Consider the following 19,232-nt stretch of genomic DNA (forward strand, 5'->3'; position numbering starts at 1 on the left):
CGGCCCAGGTTCGATTCCTCCACTCTTCTTAGAGAGCCTGGCAAGCTACCGAGAGTATTCCGCCCACACGGCAAAGCCTGGCAAGCTACCAGGCATATTTTGGCATATCGATGTATGTAACAGCAAGTCTCAGAATGAAGACATTACTGGTGCCCACTCGAGAAAATCGATGAACAAGGGGAGGACAGTGCTACAGTGCTACCTTTTACGCAGTGTTCAGGTTGCTCAGAGGCAACTCAACTCACGACTTGCCTGGCTGCTCAGTAATGTGGTGCCTCTTTGGCTCAGTAGTGCTTGGGAACTCCTAGGGCCACACCTGGTGTGGTGCGGGGTGATATGTAATATCCAGGATTGAACTCAGGGCTTAGTGCCTTCACTGAAAGATCGCTGTCCTCCCGTTGTTCATCGATTTGCTCGAGCGGGCCCAGTAACATTGTGAGACTTGTTACTGTGTTTGGCATATTGAATATGTCACGGGTAGTTTGCCAAGCTTTGCCGTGTAGGTGAGATACTCTCAGTAGCTTGCCGGGCTCTCTGAGAGGGGCGGAAGAATCGAACTTGGGTTAGCCATGTTGGCTGCGTGCAAGGCAAACGCCCTACCGCTGTATATGCATAAACACCAAAATTCAGCGTGCAATCTCCAGAAAGCACTTCAACTAAAAACATGTGTTGGGACTGGCAAGATAGTGCAGCAGGTAGGGCATTTGCCTTTCACATAGCCAACCTAGGTTCAATCTCTGGTGGTACTCAGGGAACCATATGGGATGCTGGGAATCAAACCCGGGCTGGCCGCGTGCAAGGCAAAAGCCCTACCCACTGTGCTATTGCTCCAGGCCCCCTTTTTACTATCTTATTCTTCACCCTCCAATATATTCTGTATGCTGAAGCAGGGTGTCTTCCTAAAATATTACTTTCATCAACTGAATGTTTTTCTTCTTAAAAAATTCCCTCCTTTTATACTATATGACTTTGAAATCCAATAATTAATGGTTTTGTAATGCTCTATCCCACAGTGATTCAATAAAAAAGTTTAAAAAAAAATCCCTCCTTTCTCCTCTCCCCTTCCCTTTGTTGTTATGATAGCTGGGACTATAATATACTCCTAGCTGTGGTGCTCACTGGGAGTCACACACTTACTGCAGTGTGTGCTCCTTTAGATTGCAGTGCTGGCACACATGCTTACATAGAGACATACTCTTTAGTTGAGTCACAGTTGGGGGTAGAACCTCCTGGATATGGGGCCACAAAAAGCAAAAAAAAAAAAAAGCCAGGAGTAACCCCTGAGCATCGCTGGGTATGACCCCCCCACCAAAAAAAGCAAAAAAAAACCAGTACTGGGGTATATGGGGGTGGCTAAAAAACTCATTTGAATTGAAAAAATAACAGCTAAATTTTAATAAAGCCATAAGTTATTTACATTTTATGTATTTTTTGGGGACACTCCCTGCAGTGCTCAGGGTTTATTCCTGCCTCTGAACTCATGGAACACTCCTGGTAGTTCTCAGGGGATTATATGTATTGCTGGGGATCAAAACTGGGTTGGTCATGTGCAAGGCAAGTGCCCTAGCCACTGTTCTATTGTCAAAATTATTTTTATTTTAATAAAATATATAAATAACCACTTTTTTTCAGGGGAGGGACACACCAGTGATGCTCAGGGGTTATTCCTCGCTCTGCACTCAGGAATTACTCTTGGCAATGCTTGGGGTGCCATATGGGATGCTGGGTATTGAAGCCGTGTCAGCCACTTATAAGGCAAATGCCCTACCTGCTGTATTATCACTCCGCCCTTCCTCCCAAGTACTGTGTTTCAAACCCTTTTTACTATCTTTTTTTTTTTCTTTTTGGATCACACCTGGCGATGGGATACCAGGAACTGAACACAGGTCAACTGCATGCAAGGCATGTGCCTTACCTGCTGAACTCTCTCTCTGGCCCCTAAATATGCACTTCTTTTTGGGGAGTGGCGGAACCTCCCAAGAAGAGCTCAAGAAGCCTCTTAGAGATTCTGGGTCCACCAGACTGGCAGAGCAGTTCAATGAGAGTCCAAGGAGGCAGGCCCTACGGTGCCAGGGTTTAACCAGGCCACCCAGTAGTGCTCAGAATTCTCTAGGGCTTCCACTAATATACCAGGTGGTATAGAATCTAACCAGAGTTGTTTGTATACAAGGCATGTGCCTTATCCCCTATATTCTCTCTCAGGCCCCTAAACCACCAATTGAAAACACTCTCAGAACTCCCATGTAGAAAAAAAAATTTATAAACATGATAAAACCAACAAAATTTAATACTATACTTAATTATATTTAAAAATTGTTTTGAAAGGGCTGGAGAGATAGTATAGTGGGTAGTGTGCTTGTCTTGCACATGGCAAGCTTGGGTTCTATGCCCAGCACCCCTTATGATCCCTTGGTCCCACCAGAAGTGATCCTTGAATGCAGATTTAGGAGTAAGTCCTGAGCACTGCTGGGTGTCACTCCCCTCACCCAATTAAAATAATTGTTTTGAGGAACTAAGTCACATTGTCATGAATGTGCACTGACCCCAGTTCAATCCCTTGACCACAGTACCTGCAGGAGTGACCACTGGGAACCACCAGGTCTGGCCCCCAAATAATAAGAATTGTTTTACTATAAGTAAAAGGCAATTGTAAGAAAATTGTTTTATAATCTCCAAGTATTTGAGAAAGTATTATATTATCATCATTTTGTAGAACAAATTAATGAAAATATACCAATTAAAGATAGTTATAAATGAGTATAGACATTAAGAGAAAAACATCTTTACTAAAAATCAAGATTATAAACTAATTGATATGATCTTACTTCTGTGAGTATCTTGTTAATGTACTTTAGTCTTTCTTTAGTGGGTAGCAGCAATGTACATCTTTTAAATAGCAGACCTGAGAAAATTAAAGAGACATATGACAAAAGTGATATCAACAATGCAACTAACTTGTGAATATTTAAGAAGCATAGCATAGGGCCGGGGGTGTGGCTCAGTAGTAAAGTACATGCCTTGTATATGTATAGCCCTGAGTTTGAGCTCCACCTCTGCAACAAAATTAAAATTAAAATTATGGGCCTGGGAAGACAGTACAGGAAAAAAGGTGCAAAACACTTCTTTGGTGCTTACCAAGTGACACTGATATTTAAGAGTCACTGGTATAAAACTTTATAGGGCCAGGAGTAAGCCCTGAGCACAGCTGGTGTGACCGTACCCCAAAAGAAAGTGTTAGAATGATAGTACAGTCAGTAAGGCACTTGTCTTGAATGTAACCAGCCCAAGTTCAATTCCTGGGCACCCTAAGCCCCACCAGGAGTGTTGCCTAAATGCAGAGCCAGGAGTAAGGCCTGAGTACTGCCTGGTGTGGCCCAAAATAAAACAAAAAAAATTATGAATTATTGGGACTAGGGAGAAGGTTCAAGGGGTGATCTTACAAGTGCCCAGGTTCAATCCTGGATCTGCAGTTTCCTATGTAATACCAATTGACCCAAAAACCAAATTTATGAAATTGAGGGGCTGGGATTGTGGCTCAGTGGTACAGCTCATGCCTTGAATGTTTGAGGCCCAAGGTTTAATCCCCATCTCACTACCTCTTGTCCCACACTGCAAAAAATAATGGGGGGGGGGCAGATAGTATGGCAGGTCATGAAATTGATATAATCCTAGTTCCATCCTCAGTATCACATATGGTACCATCAGGTGTGAACACTGAGTATAAAACTAGGAATTAGACACTGAGTATTATCTGGTTTGTCCCAAAGATATCCCTCTCCCTCCAAGAAAAAAAGAATTTTATACTATGGGTATAGCTGTCACTGTCACTGTCCTCCCATTGTTCATCGATTTGCTCGAGCGGGCCCAGTAACGTCTCCATCGTGAGACTTTGTTGTTACTGTGTTTGGCATATCGAATACGTCACAGGGAGCTTGCCAGGCTTTGCTGTGCAGGCGAGATATTCTCGGTAGCTTGCCGGGCTCTCTGAGAGGGGCAGAAGAATCGAACTCAGGTCGGCCATGTTGGCTGCGTGCAAGGCAAACACCCTACCGCTGTGTTATTGCTCCAGCCCATGGGTATAGCAAAATATTTAAATTTTAAAAGATACAATAAGGACCAGAGTGATAGCTCAATGGCCTGGATAGAATGCTTTGCATGCAGGGGCCAAGGTTCAACTCTTGGTATTGCATAGTCTCCAGAGCACATAAATGGGAGTGGTACCTCCTAAGTACTAATGGGTGTGGCTCAAAAACAAACAATGATCATAACAAAAACCTTTAAAAAAATGACCACACAAAATATACAAGGGAGGGGCTGGAGAGATAGAAGGTAGAGCACTTGACTTGCACACACCAGACCTGGGTTCAATCCCCAGCATCTATATGGTCTCCTGAGCCCCACTGGGAATGATCCTTAGGAACAGAACTACAAGGCTTCTTCTTTTTGGGAGGTGTGGCCCACACCTGGAGGTGGTCAGGGTTTACTCCTGACTCTGTGCTAAAGAATTATTCTTGTCAGAGTTTGGGGATCATATGGGGTGCCAGGGATTAAACCCAGTCGACTGTAAACCCCCTACCCATTCACTATCACTGTGGCCCCATTCTCTCTCTCTCTCTCTCTCTCTCTCTCTCTCTCTCTTGTATTAGGTAACATGTTTTACAATCAGTTTCCATATTATCTAAAACTACTCAGCTATGAGAAAAGAGGAAATCATGCAGTTTGCTGCAACCTGGCCATCACCAAATGATCTCGCTTATATGTGGAATATAAAGAAAGACAAAAATAGAATATTTAATAAAAGAATCCATCCACTAGAGAAAAAAAATGAGAGGGGGGCCTGCATAATCAGTAGTGTACAGGGATTGCCCTGGCAGTGTTCGATTGATGTGGTGGTAGTAGGGATTTAACCCAGGCATACAGCCCCTTGAGCCACCTCTCTAGTTCTAAGAAAAAAAATTTTTTGTTTGATTTTTGTAGCAGTTTATTACAAGGAAGTTTATCCCATATAAGAAATTTATGTTATGGAGGGCCTAGGTTCTCTCAAGCACATGTTCTCCTTGCTAGTCTCTGTGGTCCATCTTGTAGCCCTGCTCTCTCTTTCTCCAGCTCCCTTGTCTCTCCAACTCCCTTGCAGTCTGGACTGATCCTCCACTAAAAAAAATATTTTTAAGAGTTGTTAATGTAGGGTCTGGAGCGATAGTACAGAGGGTAGGGCGTTTGCCTTGCACGCGGCTGATCCGAGTTCGATCCCCAGCATCCCATATGGTCCCCTGAGCACCGCCAGGAGTAATTCCTGAGTGCAGAGCCAGGAGTAACCCCTGTGGATCGCCAGGTATGACCCTAAAAGCCAAAAAAAAAAAGTTGTTAATGTAGGGACCACATAGATAGTACAGGGATTAAGGCTCATGCCTTGCATATGGCTGACTCAAGCTTGATCTCTGCTACTACATAAAGCAGCACCTTATCCTCAGGCTTTCAAATTGACTGACTAACTGAGAACTGAGGAGAAGGCTCCCAACCTCTGAGTACTACTTTGGGAGGCCTTCTTTATAATTGAAAAAAAAAAAAAAGAAAGAAAAGGAGTTGAAGGACCAGACAACAGTACAACCATATATGGCATTTGCCTGCACATGGTTCACCTGGGTTCAATTCCTGGCATCCCATATGGTCCCTCTAGCACTGCCAGGAATAATTACCGAGTGCAGAGCCAGGTGTAACCCCTGAGCACTGCCAGGCATGGACCCCAAACAAACAAACAAAAAACAAAAGAGAGTTGATAACGTAAAACATGAAAAAAAAGTGAATATAGCTGCAATTGTATTCTCTTTAAATAAGAAATTTAAAATCATAAGTACTTAAAAGTTTCAGAGGTCAGAAGTCAGTTTTGCTCACAGAAAGTATCCAGTTTGGATGAAATACCGTTCTCTTTGACATTATCCTTTTATGGGGCTTGCATGTTAAGAATGTATAGAATTTTGTGTTCACATATTTTAAAAGGGAAAAAAAAGTCTTTCAACTTCCCAGTGAGATATGTAACTTCAATTACAGGAAATGTATGATTCGTTTCCTCTAACTTTTAAAGTATTCTGTCTTCCTAAAATGGCAACACACTATTACATTCCTATAATGGCCAAATGTTCTAAAACTATAAATAAGATATACTGTAGGAAAACATATACTTGAATGTCATTAACCTTTTTTTAGGGGGGACACACCAAGCAGTGCTCAAGGCTTCACTCCTGGTGTGCTCAGGGGGCCAGGGTTGGCCATGTGCAAGACAAGTGCCTTAACCCCTTCACTATCTCTTAGCCTCTGCATTTATTTTTTAAATTTTTATTAGTGAAACACCATGAGGTACAGTTGTAGACTTACAAATTTTTGTTCTTGGGTTTCAGTTATACAATGATCAAGTACCCATCCCTCCACCAGTGCCCATTCTCTACCACCACTAATCCCAGTATCCCTCCCACCCCCTATCCCCCCATCCTCCCCTGCTTCTGTGGCAGGGCATTCCCTTTTATTCTCTCTCTGCTTTTGGGTGCTGTGGTTTGCAAAAGAGGAATTGAATGGCAATCATGTTCAGTCTATAGTCTACTTTCAGCATGCGTCTCCCATCCTGGGCAGATCTTCCCAACACCCTTTATTTGGTGCTCCCTTCTCTATCTGAGCTGCCTTTACCCCTAGGGTGTGCAGCTGGCCTCCAAGCCATGGAGTAAACCTCCTGGTACTTAGGCTATTCTTGGGTGTTCCTATTTTGTTACTTTATGTTCCCCAGATGAATGCAATCTTTCTATGTCTGTCCCTCTCTTTCTGACTCATTTCACTTAGCATGATACTTTCCATGTAGTACCACTTGTATGTAAATTTCATGACTTCATCCTTTCTAATAGCTACATAGTACTCCATTGTGTAGATATACCAAAGTTTCTTTAACCAGTCATCTGTTCTCAGGCACTCAGGTTTTTTTTTCCAGATTCTAGCTATTGTAAACAGTGCTGCAATGAACAAACAAGTGCAGATGTCACTTCGACTATACTTTTTTGCCTCTCTGGGATATATTCCCAGAAGTGGTATTGCTGGGTCAAATGAGAGCTCAAATTCTAATTTTTTGAGAATCGTCCATACTGTTTTCCAAAAGGGCTGAACCAGTCAGCATTCCCACCAGCAGTGAAGAAGGGTCCCTTTCTCGCCACATCTACGCCAACACCAGTTGCTTTTGTTCTTTTGGATGTGGGCCAGTCTCTGTGGTGTGAAATGATATCTCAATGTTGTTTTGATCTGCATCTCCCTGATGATTAATGATGTAGAGCAATTTCTCCTGTGCCTTTTAGCCATTCGAATTTCTTCTTTGAGAAAATTTCTGTTCATTTCATTGCCCCATTTTTTGATGGGGTTGGATGTTTTCTTCTTGTGGAGTTCAACCAGTACTTTGTATATCCTTGGTATCAACCCCTTGTCAGATGTGTATTCGGCGAATATCCTTTCCCATTTTGTAGACTGTCTTTGTATTTTGTGCATTTATTTTTTAACATCACAACTACTTTATAAAATTGTGCATCTATGGGAAATGTATTTTAATTTTACTTATTTTTTGTTTTTGCTTTGGGGCCACTCCCGGAAATGCTCAGGGATTTTATTTATTTTTAGAATTTATTTATTTATTTTAGAGGTTGCTAAATTTATTTTTAGAAGTTGCTATGTAACTCATGACCAGAACTGAATGTTTACTTTTTAGTTTAGGGTGTTTTTTTTTTTTTCAAAGTCACATCTGGCATTGCTCAGGGTTTATTCCTGGTTTTGTGCTCAGGGGACTATGATGTGAGGGATCGAACTTGTATCGGCTACCTGTACGGTAAGCACCCTATCCTATCGCTCAAGGCTCTGCCCATTTAAAAAAAAATGTTTATTTAAAAAAATTTTTTTTGACCAGAGAGATACCACAGGGGGTTAGGTACCTTCCTTGAACCCTGGTTTGATCCCCAGGACTGATATGGTCACCTGAGTACTACCAAGAGTGATACCTGAATACATCCCAGGAGTAAGCCCTTGGCACCTTCAGTGTGACCCCCCAGAACAAAAACAAACCAAATTAAAAATTGGTTTTGGGTTTTTGGGTGGTACTATTTCTGGCTCTGGGACTAAATTCTGGCTCTGTGCTTAGTGTCACTTCTGGCAGCGCTTGGTGGATCAAGTGGTGCTGAGTATTGAACTTGTGCCTCCAACATGCAGAGAAAGAAGTCAGCTATTTAGTTATTTCTCCAGTCCCAGATTTGAGTTTTAAACAAAAAATGCTCCTTATTTTTGTGTATAAAAGACAAAACAAGAAGCAACAAGATAAGCCCGTTTTCTATTTTTATTTTTCTAGGCTGAGTTCTCTCCCGTTTATGTTTTGACATCCATTCCCATGACAGATAGCCTGGAAATTGTAGGCTACAGTTGATTGTTGAGTGCCTTTTCTTTTTTATTTTCTTCTTTGGGTCACACCTGACGATGCACAGGGGTTATTCCTGGCTCTGCACTCAGGAATTACTCTTGGCGGTGCTCAGGAGACCATATGGGATACTGGGAATCTAACCTGGGTTGGTTGCGTGCAAGGCAAACATCCTACCCATTGTGCTATTACTCCAGTCCATGCAATGCAAGGGCCCTAATTGTTGTACTATCCCTCCTGTCCCTGATTAAATTTTATTATTTATTTATTTATTTAGCTTTTTGGGTCACACCTGACGATGCTCAGGCGTTACTCCTGGCTCTGCACTCAGGAATTACTCCTGGCAGTGCTTGGGGGACCATATGGGATGCTGGGACTCGAACCCGGGTCAGCCACATGCAAGGCAAACTCCCTACCCTCTGTGATATCACTCCAGCCCCACCTGATTAAATTTTAAAAGCTAGCTATGGTGTTCGAGAGCACAGCGGGTAAGGCATTTGCCTTGCATGCAGCAACCCGGGTTCGATTCCTCTGTCCCTTTCGGAGAGCCCGGCAAGCTACCGAGAGTATCCCGCCCTCATGGGAGAGGCTGGCAAGCTCCCTGTGGTATATTCAATATGCTAAAAACAGTAACAATAAGTCTCACAGTGGAGATGTTATTGATGCCCGCTCGAGAAGGGAGGACAGTGCTACAGTGCTACAGCTGTGGGGGCAGAGAGATAGTACAGTGGATAGGGCCCCTTGCCTTGCTCAAGAAGCAGACTTGGGTTTGATCCTAGGCATTGCATATGATCTCCCAAGGTCGCCAGTAGTGGTTCTGTGCTCAGAGAAGTACACCTGGTGTGACTCCAAAATCAATAAGAAAAAAAAGTTAGCTGTGGGACTGGAGAGATAGCTCAATAGGCTGAGTGACTCAGGAGATGTAGGTTGAATATGTTGAATGTCCCCCAAGCACTACTGGATACAAGACCAAGCACAGAAGCAGGAGAAGAATCCAGAACCATTAGTTGTGGCCCCCAAATAACACAAAAGAACATAAAACAAAAAGCTGGCTGATACGTATTTGCTAATTTTCTCCCTTAGCTCTGGTGATGCAACCTGGGCTTCCTAAATGCCTAATAAAGTATGTCTGTGGCCCAGAGATTTATTTTTTCCTTTTTTTTTTTTTTGGTTGGTGGTGGTATTTGGCATCAAATCAAGGGCCTCACATATACTGAGGTTAGTGCTTTACTACTGAGTAACATTCCAGGTCCCATATCCATATCTGTAATTTTAACTGAATTATGCATGTAATAGTCTTAATGATGTTTTGTTTGTTTGGATATGGGTGTAGAGAAAAAATTCTTTCAGATAAAAACTGAAAAATAAGTTCTGGGGTCCAAGAGATAGTATAGCAGGTAAGGCACTTTTCTTGCACACAGAAGACATGAGTTTGATTCCTGGAACCAGATACAATTCTCTGAGCATTGCCAGGAGTGATCCCCGAGTACAGAGCCATCGGTGGCTCAAATCCACCCTTCTGAGAAAAGAAAAAGTTCTTCTGCCAAGTACCACTTCCTCTGCCATGAAAGATGAAGGATATATTTACAATAATAAGTAATAAAATGTAATTTCTGGGGCCAGAGAGACAGAGAGAGAAAGTACAGTGGACAGGACACTTATCTTGCAATGGTCAACCTAGGTTTGAACCCTGGCATCCCCATATGATCTTCTGAACCTGCCAGAAGTCATCTTGAGCACAGAGCCAGGAATAGCCCCTGCACACAAACAGATGTGGCTCAAAAACAAACACACAAAATAAGTAATTGCTATATTCTGTTGCAGACTTTACTATGCCTATTAAAATCAACAGATTATAATTAGATTATGACTTTCATTTAATCTTATTAAATATACTTGACAATTATATACTTGATATATTTATTTACACATTTCTGTGGTTTTATTATTTGAAGTTAGATATCCTTGGGCTACTAAAAGGTAACACTTAACTATTACTCCTTTTTAAAAATATCATTATCACTTTAATATTATTACCATATTTTAATTTTCTAGAAGGTGGTTTTATAATTAAATTGTTGTCATTAGTCAAGTCAAAATTAAAACTTTATTTCAGCACTCAGAGAGTAAGAGCAATAAATGAGGTGAAAGACATAAATTATTACAAATAAATGGAAGAAAGATTATACAAAATTTCCTTTGACAAGGCTATTTAATCATAGTATTATGATTTATTAGTAAGTGTGCAAAGTGCTTTAATAAAATAAAGGAAACCACAGTTTCTGATAAGGGAATGATCTATAATAATGTGTTTAAATTTCTTCTCTATTTTAAGGACTAGGTTATAGTTGAAAGGAAGAAGGATATAAAGATGAAATATATTAGTTCCAAAGGGAATAAAGCATGGAAAATATATCAGTAGCCTAATAGGTAAGCCACTATATAGCAAGTGACACTACTTAATCACTTAATCACTTAACTTCCCGTTAGTCGTCGATTTGCTCAAGCGGGCGCGGGTAACGTCTCCATTTGTCCCTGTCGCGTGCTAGTGTAGCCCAATGGCACCTGTTCGCTCTGGGAACATGAAGAGCCTCAAACCGATCGTTCATGATCTTGACGAAGAAGTCTGACCATCTGGTAGGTGGGCGGCCACGCGGTCTTTTGACATCCCGTGGAATCCAGTCAGTAACAGCTCTAGTCCAGCGGTCGTCTTTAAATCTCATTACGTGACCAGCCCATCTGATTTTTGACACCTTGGCAAATGAGACAGCGTCCCTGATTCTTGATCGTCGATGGATGTCGGAACTCCGGATTCTTTCTCTCATTTGAGTGAAACGTGATATTCCAAGCATAGCTCTTTCTATTCTTCTTTGGGAGACCTGAATAGCGTTCTCATCCTGTTTGCGTAGGGCCCAGGTCTCTGAGGCATATGTTAATGCAGGAAGAACAGTGGAATCAAAGAGATGTGCCCAGAGCCGGAGGTTCTTCGTCCTCTTAGCTATTTCTTCAACGTTCTTGAAGGCGTTCCAAGCTGCTCTCTTCCTCCTGCGCAGCTCGGGTGCCAGGTCATTTGTTATGTTGACTTCTCGACCTAGGTACACATAGCTGTTGCATTCGGAGATGGTCGTTCCGTTGAGAGCGAATGGGGCGTCAGGAACTAGGCTGTTTCTCATAAACATTGTCTTCGTAAGATTCAGCTGTAGTCCTACCTTTCCACACTCACGGTCAAAGTCGGCCAGCATTTGTGCCGCTTGGCTGATGTTTGGTGTTATTAAAACAATGTCATCAGCAAAGCGGAGGTGGTGTAGTTGCCGACCATCTATCTTCACTCCCATTCCTTCCCATTCCAGTCGTCGCATGATGTTCTCGAGGATGGCACTGAAGAGTTTCGGTGAAATGGTATCACCCTGCTGAACCCCTCTCTTGACATCAAAGATCACTTCTTTGTAGAATGGTGAGGTCCTGGTAGTGAATCCGCAATACAACTCATGGAGGATCTTGATGTATTGGGCTTGATGCCCTGATGGGTTAGGGCTTCAATGACCGCTTCCGTCTCAACAGAATCAAAGGCCTTCTTTAAATCAATGAACGTTAAACAGAGCAGCATCTTGAACTCCTGAGAAACCTCAATGAGCTTGGTTATTGTGTGGATATGGTCGATGGTGCTGAATCCTTTGCGGAACCCGGCTTGCTCGCACGGTTGTCCTTCATCTAGTGTTCTGCCAATCCTATTTAGGATGACTCGAGTGAACAACTTGTAGATGACAGACAATAGGCAGATCGGGCGATAGTTGCCAATGTCATGGATGTCTCCCTTCTTGAACAGTAGTACGGTCCTGCTGGTTTTCCATTGGGACGGAACCTTGCATTCAGACAGGTAGCGAGTGAAGAGCCGAGCCAGTGTATTGATGAGTACTGACAGCAGGTTCTTCAGGTGTTCAGGTCTGACCTTGTCTGGGCTGGGTGCTGTTTGTTTTTTTACCGACGAAATGGCGTGTCGGATTTCTGAAGGGAGAACGTTGGGAATGACATATCCATCCTGTGGAATTTGGTATGTCGGCAAGTGGACATGGCTATCAAAGAGATTTGAGTAGAAGTCGTGGATAATCTTCTCCATTGCCGTTCTAGAGGATGTGATGGATCCATCAGGATGTCGGAGGGCAGTCATCTTGGTCTTGTAGTTGGCGAAGGACAGGTGGGCGTTACGAATACTTTTCCCAGCTTCTGCCACATCTACCAGTACTTCTGCTCTTCTCTCTTTGAGGTCTTCCTTGATCGCATCTCTGCACTGCTTTGCAAGCTTGGAAGTTAGCTTGCGGTTGCCTGAGGCATGTGCCAAACCACGCTGGAGAATTAGCTCAAGGTTTTTTGAAGACAGGCCTTTTTTTGTGGCTATCTCTCTCTTGGCGTTCCTCGCACATTCATGGAGGTGCTGAACCAGTCGATCGTATTCCTCGTCAATGTTGTCAACAATGGCATCTTCCCATGTTGCCGCAATAGTGCCAAAGAGTTCCCAGTTGGTGGTCGTTCTGGCAGTTCTCCTTTTGAACTTTGCAGTCTTTTCTCCCGGCTCTGTGAAGTAGAATTTTGCACGAAGGAGGCGGTGGTCCGATTCCGTTCGAAATTTTGGGACAACAGCGACATCGGTCAGGCAAAACCGTCGATTGAATATGATGTGGTCTATTTCATTGTGGAATCGTCCACCGGGAGACTCCGATGTCCAACATTTAGATTCTGCCTTCTGGAACTGTGAGTTACCATGGATGGTCCTGGTCGACATGATGAACTCAGACAGTCTCTCACCCTGTTCGTTCCATTCTAGGCCATGGGTCCCGATGTGAACTTCTTCAGCTGATCTTCTCGGTCCTATCTTGGCATTAAAATCACCCACAATGATCTTGTAGAAGGTGTGGTCTTCTTTATAGAACTTCTCCAGCTCCATGTAGAACTTCTCGATTTCTCTTTCATCGTAATGAGATGTTGGTGCGTAGACAACGAAGATAGAAACTGCTGGCAGTGAGCCACATCTATTCAAATGTAAACGTCCGATTCAGGTTGTTAGGCATTCAAATGAATCAATGCTCATGGCCAAGTTTGTGTTGACAAGGACACCGACGCCTCCTACAACTCTTTTATCGCATGTTCCAAGGAACAATTCTTTTCCAGTGTCGAAAACGGCATGGTGAGATTCGTGCCTTCTTGTCTCGGTCAGACCAATGATGTCGTACTTGATCATTCACGCTTGTACCATCAGGTCCTCGATGGAGGCATCTGATGCTAGCATACGTGCATTGAAAGTACAGATGATCATTTTTGTCTTCCTTTGTTGTGGCAGCCTAGTTCGGCCTTGAGATTTTGTCGGCCTCTCCTTTCTCAGGGATCGGATCGCGCACAGAAGACCCACCCTACCCAGATAAATACCCAACTGGCAGACTTCCACTATCGACACTACCTCCACTACCCAGCCGTCGCCACACTCCAGGATGCTTTCCAGACCCGCGGGGCAGCTCCAGCCAAGACTCACGCACGACTGAAGACCCACAGAACAAGATAAGCGGAACTCTCTGAGACCTTGGACTCCAGCTCGGTGAACCCAGGAACAGAGTTTCTCTGCTTGCTCCCACCAACCACAGGTGACAAAGGGATTCTAATCAGGAGCCCCACCCTACCCTGCCCTGTCTGCTTTCATCAACCACCCAGGGATCAGATCGATCGCGCACAGAAGACCCACCCTAGCCAGATAAATACCCCACTGGCAGACTTCCACTATCGACACTACCTCCACTACCCAACCGTCACCACACTCCAGGATGCTTTCTGGACCCGCGAAGCGGCCGTGCGACACATCATAAGACACTAAATACCCATCTTCCGGAATTGTCGTACCATATTGGATAGGGTTCAAATATGGTAACACCTACAAGGGTGATTAGAGGTCGTCCCAAAAGCCTCTATCCCTCTCGGAAAGACTGGCAAGCTACCGAGAGTATTCCGCCCACACGGAAGAGCCTGGCAAGCTATCCGTTGTGTATTCGATATGCCAAAACCAGTAACTACAACTGGTCTCATTCACCTGACCCTGAAGGCTTCACCGACATGGCAGCACTGAGAAAGAGACACTAAATTCATCTAAAATCAAAAGACTGGGGTTGGAGCAATAGCAAAGCGGGTAGGGCATTTGCCTTGCAGGCGGCGACCCAGGTTCAATTCCCAGCATCCCATATGGTCCCCTGAGCACCGCCAGTGGTAATTCCTGAGTGCAGAGCCAGGAGTGACTCCCGTGCATTGCTCGGTGTGACCCAAAAAGCAATAAATAAATAAATAAAATCACAAGACTAATACTACGTGACAGTGCATTCTCTTATGTTTCAAGATAAGTTTGATAGTTGTTAAGAAAAAGTTCATCGAAGAAAAAAAAGGATCACAGATAAAGAGAAATCTAGGGGTCAGAGAATAGCACAGTGGGAAGGGTGCTTGCCTTGTACACAGTGAACCCAGATTCAATCCCCAATACCCCATATGATTCCTCATGCCCTGCCAGGAGTGATCCCTGAGCACAGAGCCTGAAGTACACCTTGAGCACCACTGGGTGTGGCCTAACATTAAAACAACAACAACAACAACAACAACAACAACAACAACAACAACAGAAAAGCCCCCTAAATTTAAAACCACCAAAATACAAAAACATACACATTTAAGGAAATATCCCATTTTTCACAAGCCTTACAATTGCATAATAAAATTTTCTTAAGTATATCTCTTTATTTGTTCCAATTCTAATTTCATAAATTACCTAGAGATCTGTAGTGCTCCAGTATAGTGAGGTTTTGTCTTCTGCCATGTAGCTCCAGGTTATGAAAGTCTTGTAGTAAAAGCCTTTTGCTTCCTGATGAGGTTGAGATGTAGTTAATAATATGCTGGCTGACTGTTTTGGATACCATGCTTAGCAAACTGATATCCTTCACTACCAAAAGAAATAAACATAAATGGTTTGAATATAGGAACACCACTATTAGTATATCTACTCAATTACAAATATAACAAATTAAAACTACTAAATAATAAAAAATACAAATGAGAAAAAGGGGGAAATCTTAAAATTATTTTAAATTCAATGCTAAATAAATTAGAAACATTTTGGTATATGACAGTCAGTTATCATTTTATTTAATAATATGCTTTAAAGAGTTTGAGCATCATACTTTCTCATTGTGCTCCTTATACAACAACAATGAAGAAACTTTAGAAAATAAACATAATGTTAATGCTATTAACTTTTCAGTAGACTCGAGGATAACAAGTTAATTTGTAGTAAAAACAAAAATTTGAGTCTATGCAGCCTATTTATAGTCCCCAAATCTCACCTGACAAATATTTTAAGATTATCTGAAATATTTCCAATGGTAAGGCTTTAAAATTTCCAAGTGCTGATAATAGCAGAGAATCAGAATCAAAAGTGTTAGAAAAATAGTTGGACCTTCGATGACTACGTCTGAATTTATTGTTGGGAATCAAAGTGAAACTCGTATTTATTCTAGATGCCATTCTTTTTCTCTTTCATGAATTATCCTGTTAGAAAAACTATAAGAGATGAAGAAAGAAGATTAAAGCAACAAACAGCTCTATATTTTTAAACAGAGGTTCATATATATCATATATGAAATGTATACAAACACAGTTTGGGGGATCAAATCTGGGGTTCTTGCATGCAAAGCATGGACACTGAAACTTGGAAAATTTTCCAGACTCAAAGTTTTGTTTGGGGGCCACATCCAGCAGTGCTCAGGGCTTACTCCAGCCTCTGTGCTCGCATATCACTCCTGGAGGGACTTGGGGGTCCAAATGGGGTGAATCAAGTATATATCAGCTGCCTTAACACAGGTATTAAATACAAGTGTTAGTAATAAATATTGTTTATTGTCACTGTCCTCCTGTTCATCGATTTGTTCGAGTGGGCACCAGTAATGTCTCCATTGTGAGACTTGTTACTGTTGCAATTACATAATAAACTTACAGATAAAGAGAAATTAAATTAGCTATTTAATTTATTAAATATTAATTATATTAAATAATATAGGTAATATAATTAATATATTACATTAAAATAAATATGTTCATTATAATATATTAATTAATATAATATAGTAATAAAATACAATAAATTATATTTTAATGTTACTTTAAAATTAATATTGCGTTTTTGTTCAAAAAATTAAAAGATTTAAAAAAATAAGAACTTAGAACTCTCAAAATTTACTAGATCTAACAGATTAAGAAAAATGCATGACGATGACCAAATATGTTCTGTTTTACAAAAATAAGCAGTAAATTTAACCTTGTAAAATTAATTATTCTAAGACTAGAATAAATTAATAACAAACTCTTTTCTTCTCAATTCTACTTGTAAGAGTTACTGATAAATCTGCATTGAAAAACCTATATAGCCTGACTTAAAATTTTTTTTCTATTTCAAGTTCCCAAAAGGAAAATTAAAGGGGAATGGATTATTCAATTTATTATAATCACTGATAATTCGCTTACACTCACACATAGAGACTTTGTGTAACTACCGCTCCAATTAAGAACCCTTTTTTGTTTTTGTGCCAGTATGGGGATGCTCCAGGGTTACTCCTAGCTCTGCGCTCAGGAATCAATCCTGGTGGTATTCAGGGAACCCTATGGGATGCCGGAGATTAAATTCAAGTCAGCCACACAAGGCAAGAGCCCTACCCATTGAACTATCTCTCTGGTCCCCCCCCCCACACTCCCCAACTCTTTTTTTTGCTGTATGTACTGCGTACACATATAGCAGGACTGGGCAGTAGCTCATGACCCCGTCCCTCACAATTCCCCTCCCCTCCATACGTATAACCACAACTACCATCCATCAAGGGGTCTCCCAGTTTCTGAAGCACCAACGAACATATCTCATCGGTTATAAATATATGTATGTCCCCTTTTGGCACGTAACTGCTAAAATCATATTGCTTCTTAATCAGGATACATGACAACCTGACCATTAAAATCAGTTAGAACTGAAAATCTGGTAAGAAATGTGCTTAAACCCATACCACACCTAGGGCGTATTCCCGAAGGGGACAGCTAGTTTAGGAGGGTTTCACAGCGATTAGGAAAACCACACGAGGAACTTTGTGCCTGATCCCAAAGCTTCTAGAACCCATAAACCAACAAGACCCAAACCGGATACACTTGGATTCCGAATGTTCTAAAACCTTGGTTTGCATCGTTGCGCAGGTTATCTAGAGACTAATTTCTCCGCTTATTCTTTTGGGTTGGTTTGTTCGGTTTTGGATTTGGGGCCACACCAGGAGGTGCTCAGGTCTTACTCCTGGTTCTGGGCTCAGGGAGTCCTCCTGGCGGGGCTTTGGAGGACCAGACGGGATGCCGAGGACCGAACCCGTTTCGGCTGCGTGTACCGCAGACGCCCTATCTTCTCTGTATAACTGCTCCGGACACGTGACCAATTTCTATTTAACGAAAAAAAAAGTGTGTCAGGGGGAGTTTACGCCTTCTTCTCCCGGGGTATTTTTTCTTACGTGCCATTAAAAGGGTTCTTCTTTTCAAGACCCCGGAGACACCGGAACCCGCAGACACTGGAAGGCCTGCAAGAATGGCGCCCAGTGGGAGAACCCCGAACTCCTCCGGCCTTGAGGGAGCGCGCCCTCGCCCATCCGCAGGCCCAGGGCTCTGACGAGGCTGGGGGCAGATGGGGCGCCCCCTCGCCGCACCCCTCACGGCGCTCGCGTCCTTCTAGAACGCCACCGAGCTTCGCCCGACCGCAGCGACCGTGGTCGGGGAGTCACCCCTAGGGGGGAGCTCGCCTCACCCCTCTGAGGAGCCCAGCCCCCCCACGCGGTGTGAACTGCCCGTGCCCCTCCCCCACCCGCCTCGCCTCAGCTACCCCGCGGGGCGCGCTCGGCTCGTCGAACGAAACCCGGGAGCGAGCACCCCCGCCACCTACCCTCGGGAACCTACCCCAACCCCCACGAAAAGGCGCCCGGGCGAGCCCCTAAAAGAGAAATGGGCTCACGCGGGAATCTAACCCCACCCAATGCTTCTGTCATCCCCTTTCGGCTAGGGAATGAGAAAACTGAAGAAAGTCTGGGAAGCGCGGGCATCCTCTTTTTACCACAGCTTTTCAAGGTTTTCCGGCTAAAGGACCACAGGAAAATGGTATCTAGCCATTTTGCCCCACCAGCCCCAAGTTTCTTAACGTTTGAAAAGTAATGCCCTCCTCAAGGTTTTCCCACCGGGCAAGCTTTTCCCAGCGAGCCCAGCAGCACGCGAGCAGCAAACAGGCAACCTCCGCAGCGATCCGCCACACCGCCCCCGCGGCGCTCTGGAGTGTTTTCGAATCTTCCCAGGAGGCCCCGCGGGCCGGAGGCCCCACCCACCGACCAATAGCAAGAACGCCTGGCTCCTAGAGTCCCCGCCCCCTCATGAATATTCTAGAAATGTCATGGCCCCGCCCCTTATGGATACTATGAGATATGGCTCCCCCACGTGCCTTCCAACCTCGATGAAGTCTGAGGCTCCCCTGCCCAATGGAGGCTCTTTAGACTCTAGAGAGGCGCCAGGAAGGGTTTTTAGCATGGCGCCCCCATGTTTGCTCCAAAGCGTTTCTCTCCTTTCAACCTAATTTTGTACCACTTTTTTTTTTTTCTGACTCTGCTCTTCCCTTTAACATATTCCCTATCATGTTCAGCTCAATCAGGACCACATGCTTGATAGTATACACCGATCATGGACCAATCATGTTTTTTGGCTTTAGACAACT

At 43.3% G+C, this 19,232-nt stretch overlaps 1 protein-coding gene across 1 annotated transcript in view; it reads right to left on the reverse strand.

Annotated features, from left to right (window-relative positions):
• FBXO47 (F-box protein 47) overlaps nt 1-18,754 on the reverse strand; it is a 34,939-nt gene extending 16,185 nt beyond the window's left edge. The window contains exons 1-4 of the mRNA XM_056128034.1: nt 18,706-18,754; nt 15,799-16,003; nt 15,228-15,398; nt 2,826-2,902 (exon numbers count right to left, since the gene is read on the reverse strand). Coding sequence (XP_055984009.1) covers nt 2,826-2,902; nt 15,228-15,398; nt 15,799-15,979 — 429 coding nt within the window. The 5' untranslated portion in view covers nt 15,980-16,003; nt 18,706-18,754. The remainder of the gene's footprint in view (nt 1-2,825; nt 2,903-15,227; nt 15,399-15,798; nt 16,004-18,705) is intronic.
• Between the last annotated feature and the right edge of the window lie 478 nt (nt 18,755-19,232).

The sequence above is a fragment of the Sorex fumeus genome, unplaced genomic scaffold (genome assembly GCF_029834395.1).
Source record: "Sorex fumeus unplaced genomic scaffold, SorFum_2.1 ptg000063l, whole genome shotgun sequence".
NCBI classification, from domain to species: Eukaryota; Metazoa; Chordata; class Mammalia; order Eulipotyphla; family Soricidae; genus Sorex; species Sorex fumeus.